Below are 8,843 nucleotides of genomic sequence, written 5' to 3' on the forward strand. Positions count from 1 at the left end.
CTCATTACAAGAACAGCAATTCTCAGTTCATCCCGTTACATGTCGGGGAGGAAGCACTTCTCTTTCACCTCCGCGCCAAAACTTACTTTAAGGAATAGTTGTGATAACCTCCGTCTCATTTCATTCAATGGAGGAGAGGTGAACGGCACGCTCTATATAATGCTGCAACCGTTTCTCAGGTAAAAGTAAATGATGGAAAGGACAGCGAAGTCACATTCACCCCAATAGCATCACTTTTCATTGCACGGGATCTCTCTCTACAAAGTGACATTTATTGCAAAGTTACCTTGTACAGCAGGTCTTGCGGTAACAAGTATGAAAATCATTTTAGCATTGCCTCAAACGATTTTACTTGATATAAAGTCCAGTTTAAGAATCTATCCAGACATTTCGAGGAACAGAAGTCAGGTAAAAATACTATTACAAAATACATAAGCTGACAGGGGTGAAACTGTTCCACAGTTCACAGGAAGGTACACCAAACATTCATGGAAAGCACAAAAAAGGTAAAAGAGTCCATGTCACCACAAAGACTAAGTCGACAGAAATTCAGCAGGCAACATGATCAAACTCGACTTGTTTCATTACTCAAGATAAAGCTTTTCTATTGAGCTGCAGAAGAAAATTTTTACCAAGTCTGAAGAGATAAAGGAAAGAATCAGGAATATTTTCCCCACTATTTAAGTTGCCATAACCCACTCAACCAATTGTTAGTCCATTAAAATTAGTAATAGATTGTAAAGTTAAGGTTTGGCACATAAATATTTGTTGCTTCGCAAATGCAAAGTAGTTTTTCCTCTACTCGCTTAGCTAAAGAAAGCTAGAAGAAAGATAAACTTGATTCATTTTTTCTTTTTAAAGAATCAAAAGACTGCTGTGTTGGTTCATATATTCAGAGAGAATAACCCTTTTGGAAATATTTCAAAGAAATTTCCATAAAATTCCAGATGTTCTAACAGCCACAGAGGACAAATTAGGTTACATTTTCTTATACAGTAAGAACTTGTCTCCATACAATAGAGACATCCAGCAAAAGCTTGTTTAAAAAATGTAAGTTGTCATTAGAATATGATACTGCTATCACAAAGATCACTGATAATACAGTTATCTTAATAAAAACAGAACCCGGCCCTGAATTAAAAAACCCCCACTGTGTAGCACATAGTTAATAATCTACCCCTTCTCCCTCCCCCCACTAAAAGGCTCTACAAAAGCTTTCCAGTCCCTGAATTGCAATCTTAGTTCTACTGGTGTTTTCAACCCTGTTTAGGCATTCTTTTTTTTTCCTCTTTTCCGTACGAAAGTGTTTTGGACCATGAGCTGGTGGAGATTTTAGGCTTCTCCAGTAGTTCACTCCTTATTTATTTTGCTTCCTTTGCTTCATTTTACTCTGTGTTTTTGAAGTCTTTTAGAAGGTCACTGATGCCATGAAATTCTAAAGCCTGGGAGAGCGAGTGAGGAGGAAAGGGCAGAGAGAGAAAGACCCAGCAGAACTCAAAAACAAGCACCAAGAACAGTATTTTAGAAAGTTGAAGAACAGGCAAATCAGTGCAACAGAAATGAAACTGGGTATTTCAGAACTAGAAAAAAATAACATTAAACTAGCAGAAAGAAGGAAACATACTTCTTTTCTCTCAGACAGCTGTCCGATAGTTTCTTTAAAACGAGCTTTGCTAGCACATAGCGTGTACTTCATGAACTAGAAGTCATGAAGACACTTCCGTAATGAGAAGTCACATTAGGGAGAGTACCTGGCCACAAGCTGGTCACCAGCAGAGTAGTCAGTACCACACTGAAAAACCATGTCGTGATGAGAAGGTCTTTCCAAAGGAAGTGGAACGAGTGGTTTCTGAGGAGGAAAAGGGCTGTTCCAGCTCCATCCTGACTGCTGCCCTGTAAACACAGTGATCTGTTCAGCTAGTGTCTCAACAGTGGTACTGCAGGAACCAAAGATCCGGAAAAAGGCCTGCGTCTCTTGGAGAGAAAAACGCACTTCCAAGATCTCCAGCCTTGGCTTCAGCAAGTGTTCCTGGCTCAGGAGGTCGGCCAGAGGGTAGAGCCCATAGAATTCTGCTTCTCTCTGCAGCCTCTGATAGTCTGAGAAATCAGCAGGTAAGGAGACCTGGAGAGTCCTCAAGAAGTCCATGATGTAACTAAACAAAGTTCCATCTCTGTCCACAAAAAACTCTCCGTTCACCAGTTTAAATTCCCAGCCATCATCGTTCAACATCCGCGCTAGCCTGGACTCGGGGAACTGCTGCAAGGTAGAAGCCCGGGTTACAAATCTCACTCCTCCCACACTCAGAACCACCACCTCTCGATTACTCATCGCTATCTCAGCCACTCAAGAATTGTAACTCTCCGGTCTACGTGTTTGTGACTTGATCTTTCCTCAACTGCAAGGCATCTGCAGCTGCAAGAACCATTCAGTGCTTTTAGCAAGTGTTTGGAGTGAGGTGTGGAGCAGTGACAGGATTCCCAGGCAACAAAGATGTAAATATCATGTACAATGGTTTTGTTTGCAGGGTTTGGTTGCTTGGAAACTTTGATTCTTGGAATTTAATGTTTTATTTTTGAAATGAACAGCTTGCAAGGACTACTGGAAGACAGTGAATTGACTGTCACCACTTACTAAACCTTGAGAGAGGCCAACGAATATCCCCAAAGTATGGCACACATTATGTTTCTTTCCCGGAAATGTCAGCTAAATGTTTTCATTCTACATATTGCTGTTCATAGGACCACTGCAAAAAGAGGTTAGGTGTGCTTCAAGCAATATATTTCAGTATCGTACGCTCTTAAAGAAGGGCACTTCAGAGAACTCAAGCTTACAGTTCACTTTAAATCAATGTCGTCCTACGGCCAAGTCAATACACTCAGAAAATGCTATTAATTCCTGAAACAAGGTACACGAAAATACAGTAACAGTAGAAGAGCCTATGTATGTTCCAATGCTAAAGCACTTCCAAACACCAACAACATCCACACTCCTGTCACGTTACACACTCTGTTGCAAGGAATCATCCCATCATTTTTCCTGGCTTTTGGAATTATGATCTGAAGAGACAGAGAGGGACAGGAGAGAAACCGCTCTACTTGCCACCACCTTTGCAGGGCTAAGCGTGCAAGCTGCCTTCCTGTGGCTGACCTGCGCGTGCCTTTCACCGCACTAAACTGTCTACATTAAGGCCACTTTTTCAGAAAGTGTGGCTTCAGAGAAACATGGGTCTAACAAGACAGCTCAGTTTTACTCCCAACAATTTGACGTTGGAAAAGTAAACTGCAAAGTATGTACCATCTTGCAGCTTGTTCTTATCAACCTCAACCGATTTCTCTTTACCCCTAGAATTTATGCTTGCCCTGAAGATGTATTTTTGTATAGAACATGTAAACAATAACCAATATCTACAGTAATCTGAATGCACAGGATAATTACAATATTTGGTTATACAAAAAAATACATCTATCTATTTCAGTGAGAAGGAACGTCCTCAGGTAGAAAGTGGTTCCAGAACGTGAATGACGCACTCTGTATTTTGCAGTGGAAGGGCAGTCCTCAACAAGCCTCTCAGTACAGCGCTCTTCTCAATCGCAACTGTTCTTCCTCTTCCCAAACCACATCCCAGTTAGAAAAAAATTTTTTTTTTTTACCTATGCCCTTTTAGGAAGTGACACTTTTTATCTTATTCTACAATTACATTAACATTAAACTAAGTACACAGTTTGGCCCTATATTTTGGTAAGAAAAATGATTTACAGTGAATAATATGCCCATAATCACCACTGAAAGAAGAATCCAGAAACAATGTGTTTTTCAAAGCTCCATTTCATCTTCTAGTTTATCAGTGCTCAAACTACGTGAACAGTATGAATGTTTTGGAAACATTTTGAATCTTTGAATGTTTTCACTGCAAGTCTAAAAACCCAATTAATTAATTTTAAGAAGTTCTATGTGTTCTTCACCAGATCTCTCTTAGCTCTTATATTTCAGCAGGGACTTCACAACAGTTTATATTTGCACACAAACTGTGCAACATTATCCAGTACAACCAACGTATAGTTTTTACACTTTTCTCTTAGAAGTGAAGCTCCATCTGTCATCTGTTCCCAGTAAAAGACTGCATGATCTGCTATCTCCACTGTATCTGCCAAATAGGACAAGCTAATTGTAAAGAATTGAGATTTCCAGCACTGGAGATTGTCAACGACTGACTCCACAAAGGACATTCTGGTGACAGCGAGAATAAGCAAGCAAATAAGAGAGGTCACTATAAATCTGCGCGAAAAGACTGAGGGAATCTTGAATTTAAGAGTGTTGTTTTCCTGAGGCAAGGAAAGTTTGTCCACGTCAACTAGTTTTATTCCATTCCACTGGCTGGTATCAAAGCTCTTCATTGTAGGGCTGATGTCCACACTGGAACAAGGTAAAGGGGTTTCTTTGAGCACCTTGATTTTTTCCCTGAACTCCTGCATCTGTTGCAGAAATATAATGGGTTCAGACACATCTTTGAAGGCCTCTGCGATGTTAAAAGCCATCCGTTGCTCTTGCAGAATTGTGTTCAGTTTATTGATTTCCGGGTCGTAGGCCTGCATCACTGCAAGCTTCATGGTCTCAAAGTCAGAGAGAATCTCATTTCGTTTCTGCTCCAGCGTGTGCTGCAGCTTCTCAAAGAACTCCTTCACTTTGTCAGAATCTTTGGTCAGCATCTGCAGAGCTTTCCTCTTACTGGTTTCTAAGGTATCCAGCCGCGAGAGGGCATCTCCACAACGCCAAGTTTCAAAGCCCTGAAACAGGGTTTCAAAAGCCCGCTTCTCCTGGGAATAAGCTTCTTCAATGGAACAGAACACGTGCTTTGTATGGTCACCACGGGTGGCACAAACCCCACAGATGAGCTGCATGTCTGTCCGGCAAAAAATGTTAAGGGGTTGCCCACTGTGCACTTTGCACACAGGCATTTTTGGAGTCACTTTGATTTTGTTATACTTCTCCACGATACCTTTCAGGGAATAGTTGACTTGCAAGCTGTTGACTCCAGTAACGGGCGTTTCCTTCCTGCACGTGGGGCATTTGAAAGGGGACGGCCTCCAAAGCACATTCCGCACATTTCCCTCAAGAATTCCTTCCAGACACTTTCTGCAGAAATTGTGTGAACAGGGCAGGACACGAGGATCGTCAAACAGGCTACAGCAAATGGGACAGGTGAGATCTTCCTCCAGGAGCTCCATCATATCCTAGGAAAGAGAAGAAAGATGGTAACAGAACTTATAAAATTTATTTCTCCTCCAGGGAAACCATGCAAAAACCAATCTCCATCCAAGACATGGCTCAGTGAGAAAAGGGTCCACTTTTTTCTCGAGTATCCTTTAAGACAGAGCCTCCGCTGGGTTCTTGCAACCAGTCCGGTTAGCTGTGGTATCTGGCCACCAGATGGCAGGCACAAGAACGGCTCCGTGTCCAGGCAGAACCATTTTTGGATTCTCAGCTAGAAATGCAGGAAAAGAAGGCTTGCCCAACCCAGCAAGGACTTTGAATGAAAATAACTCATGTACTCATAATAACAGTTCAAGACTTACATCTTTCTTCACTGATGCAGTACCCAGAAACTGGATTTTCACAAAAGATACCCAGCCGACAAGCCCTGCTAAGATGCGACTACTCTCTCCTTGCTCAACTCATCCAAAGCTTACAGTTTCAAACCCCGTGCACCGCTACTGTAAGAAGGCAATATTAAAGGTGACTGAAAAAGCCCAGCTTCAGAATTTCTTCAGCTACAGAATATGAGAATATGTGATGTGACTTTTTGTTCTACCTGCAAAGACAAAGGGAGTCACCACTCACTTAAAAAGTTAGCTTTTCTCTTGCTCCTGCAATATTTGTAAATAACCAAATGAATGTGTTACCATTGAGCTACTCAGCACAAAGTTAAAATACTTCAAAGAACAACTGCCCATAATCCTTGATAATTCGTCATGAAAAAAACCTGTTAACCATTTTTACTCATCCGCAATCCCCATTTCCAATTCCATCCTCACAGCATTCATGCCTCAGCAATTTCTTTTTGTGGACAGGACCTACAGGAAGAGGATTTATCACGTACTCCTTTGTACTGGAAAGTCTCAGTGAAGGGACCCAGCGCAGTACCATCCCAGTGCCTCTAACCAAAGCCGAGTTCTCAGATGCAGACACCTTATAATTTACAGCATGCTCTAAGAAAACAAATAGCTAATAAAGACCAAAATGGGTGATGGTTTGTATTAGCCAAAACTCTGAAACACTTAGTTTTGAGCTATAATTAGAAAGATGCTTCCCTTGTATAAATTCCTGCGGTATTATGAATATTGTATAATAATAATTACATACATGTAATAAAGTTCCTTTTATAAATTAAAAGTTGTATCACAAAAAAGAGCACCAAGGTAGTCCTGTGACAGTAAGGCATATGAATTATCTCTTTTAATTAGTTTTCATGTTATTACTAAAGTTCCTGTCCCCTAAAAGAGAGGTAAAGTGGCAAACATGGGAGCCAAGAGGAGAGCTGCAAGGGAAGATCCATGCTGCACAGGACAAGAAGAGCAATAAAATCAACACCAAAGCAAAGATAACTACAGGGAACAAAGGCAAGGTCAATTCTGAGTTTCTTTCACAAGAGGACAGATACAGTCCCAGCAAGACTTCACACAGTAAAAGAGCCATTCTTGAGGGGTATAAGGAAACCTCCCATGCTTCGCCAGTGACGAGGAGGAGGGGTATTCCCCGTGCTTGTTTGGATAAGGAGAGTTTGAAAAAGTTGCCAGCTTTTCTACTCATCACCAGGACTAAGGTCATCAGGCAGAAGAAGGCCACCATTACAGCTAGGGACAAAGCCCCAGAGAAAAGGTCTAATGACTCCATTTACCACCTAAGGTTTCCTATAAGACCGCAGATCCCATTCAGAAACTTCATTTTCGGTGACAAGAAAGTCATTTTGAAGTGCCTTTCAATGCTAGAACAATCAAGGTTTCTCTTCTGTCCTCCTCCTACTGCTAAAAAGAATCAGATGACGGGAAGAGGATGATTTTGCCCCCATACTCTTGAGTCTTCCTCTTTGTGAATAGTTCCCTCTTTCCAACTTGTACTCACAGCTTTTAGCCACAATAGCAGCACAAAGATCAGTTTTGCTCATGTTAAGAGGATAACTACAAAACTAAAATGACAGTTCTCCATCTTTTAGTAAATGGAAATTCACAGTGCAGAAAATATTTGCTCTGGTCCGTCTCCTTTACAAGGGAGGATTTTACTTCTTAGTTAGGAGCTGGAAAAGCAGCTTTGCATGCCTGACAGTAAGGACTGCAAACCGCTGCAGAAAATGCTTACTACAACACGTTCCATCAAAATTGCAGGACAAACATTGAAGGTTTTCATGCTTCTAAAAATACAAAAAACATACACAAAAAGGTTTCATGATCCAAATAAAACTGTCCTGGTGCATTCCAATGCCACTTATCCAATTAAATAATTATGCTTTATAAATATAACTGAATTTCATAACCATTATATGACATCATTAAAAACCTAGGATTTTAAAAAAAGAAATGGGCAAGTCTACGAGCTTTTTTTTCCCCCTCTTACAACACCAGTAACACCAAACCAAAAATACTGAAAACCTGTATGACTGGTTGGGACAGCTGAGCTTCTGTCTTCTTCAGGACATTAATTTCAGAGGGTAAGTTGCCTGTGGATTGAAACATCCCTTTGTATTTAGCAGCTTGGTATTTGTGTGAGGAGCTACAGCAACATTTCAACTTGTCCACTGGGAATTTCTCTGCATAACTTCTGATCCAGGTTTGGCCCTCGAATTCCCTACTTGTAGCACACGAACCAAAAGGCACAGCAGTTTCTTCCTTCACCTGAGCTACATAAACTCTCTGGGTACAAACCGAGCAGATGTCACCCATCAGAAAGAGCAACTTGCACAGTTTTATCATAAGGATGAAGAATGGCAAAACAAATCAAACCATAAACACAAAAACAACCACAGTAGCTTTTTCCCACGCTCCAGAGAGAAATTAATCTAGCATGCCTCTCAGCACAAAAGTTGGGTTTATCAGCCAGCAGCAGGCTGAAAGCAAAACCAAAACTTCACCAAGCTTCAAACAAAACAAAAAAGATAGCTCTTGAATTACAAGTTTCCTGCAATGGCGTGTATTTTATTCTAAATAAAACTTGACCGAGTCAGGCTGCATTTCCACAAGCAGTTGAGCTAGTCAGGAGAGGTCTCGTCTCCCTCCCTTCGCAAGGGCCCCGGTCCTTGTCAGGACCTCCTACGAGCAATTTCACCAGCCTTCTGTCAGGCTGGCATGTTGAATCAGCCGAAAAAAGGGTCCCGCGCAGATAAGGCAGGAGGAAGGGAGATAGGAGCTCCTCCTTCCAGCAGCAACTGTCTTTACTCTGCTCACCCCATCGAGAGGAACCACAACCTAATGGAGGGTCAGTGTAGACATTTTAACATGGAACGACTGACCTCCAGGTGCAGTAGGTATCCAGGCGACCAAAAAGAGCTGAGGAAAGCGGCCATGCTTTAAACCTGTTATTTCATGGCCAAAGTTTTTTCTAGGAGTACCAGGTAGATCCAACATGTTACGCCTTCAGAAAGCTAGAAGGGCCTGGAGAAATAAGCAATTCTGGTTCAGTGCAGTTACAGCCCCAAGAACACCGTTTCATCGACACGGTTTGACAATCCACCAAGCGCAGGACGCAGGAGCAATGCCAACACACCCTCCTGCGCTCACCTCCTTGTCCCTCTGTCCAGGCAGGAGTTCCCTCACTGCTTCTGGTTACAACCCCACCTCTGCCAAGGAGGGAT

The 8,843-nt window shown here is 41.8% G+C and overlaps 2 protein-coding genes across 2 annotated transcripts in view; both read right to left on the minus strand.

Annotated features, from left to right (window-relative positions):
• KCNRG (potassium channel regulator) overlaps positions 1-2,699 on the minus strand; it is a 3,148-nt gene extending 449 nt beyond the window's left edge. The window contains exon 1 of the mRNA XM_009319950.1: positions 1,752-2,699. Coding sequence (XP_009318225.1) covers positions 1,752-2,329 — 578 coding nt within the window. The 5' untranslated portion in view covers positions 2,330-2,699. The remainder of the gene's footprint in view (positions 1-1,751) is intronic.
• A 1,279-nt stretch (positions 2,700-3,978) lies between these two features.
• On the minus strand, positions 3,979-5,306 carry TRIM13 (tripartite motif containing 13). Its single transcript, XM_009319948.1, has one exon. It carries the CDS (start codon positions 5,227-5,229, stop codon positions 4,000-4,002), a length of 1,230 nt encoding a protein of 409 aa, XP_009318223.1. The 5' UTR covers positions 5,230-5,306; the 3' UTR covers positions 3,979-3,999.
• Positions 5,307-8,843: the final 3,537 nt, after the last annotated feature.

This window comes from Pygoscelis adeliae, unplaced genomic scaffold (assembly GCF_000699105.1).
Source record: "Pygoscelis adeliae isolate BGI_AS28 unplaced genomic scaffold, ASM69910v1 Scaffold32, whole genome shotgun sequence".
Classification (NCBI taxonomy): domain Eukaryota; kingdom Metazoa; phylum Chordata; class Aves; order Sphenisciformes; family Spheniscidae; genus Pygoscelis; species Pygoscelis adeliae.

Coding starts and splice junctions, on each gene's coding strand:
- TRIM13 (XM_009319948.1), bottom strand. CDS start 5,229: ATGATGGAGCTCCTGGAGGAAGATCTCACCTGTCCCATTTGCTGTAGC.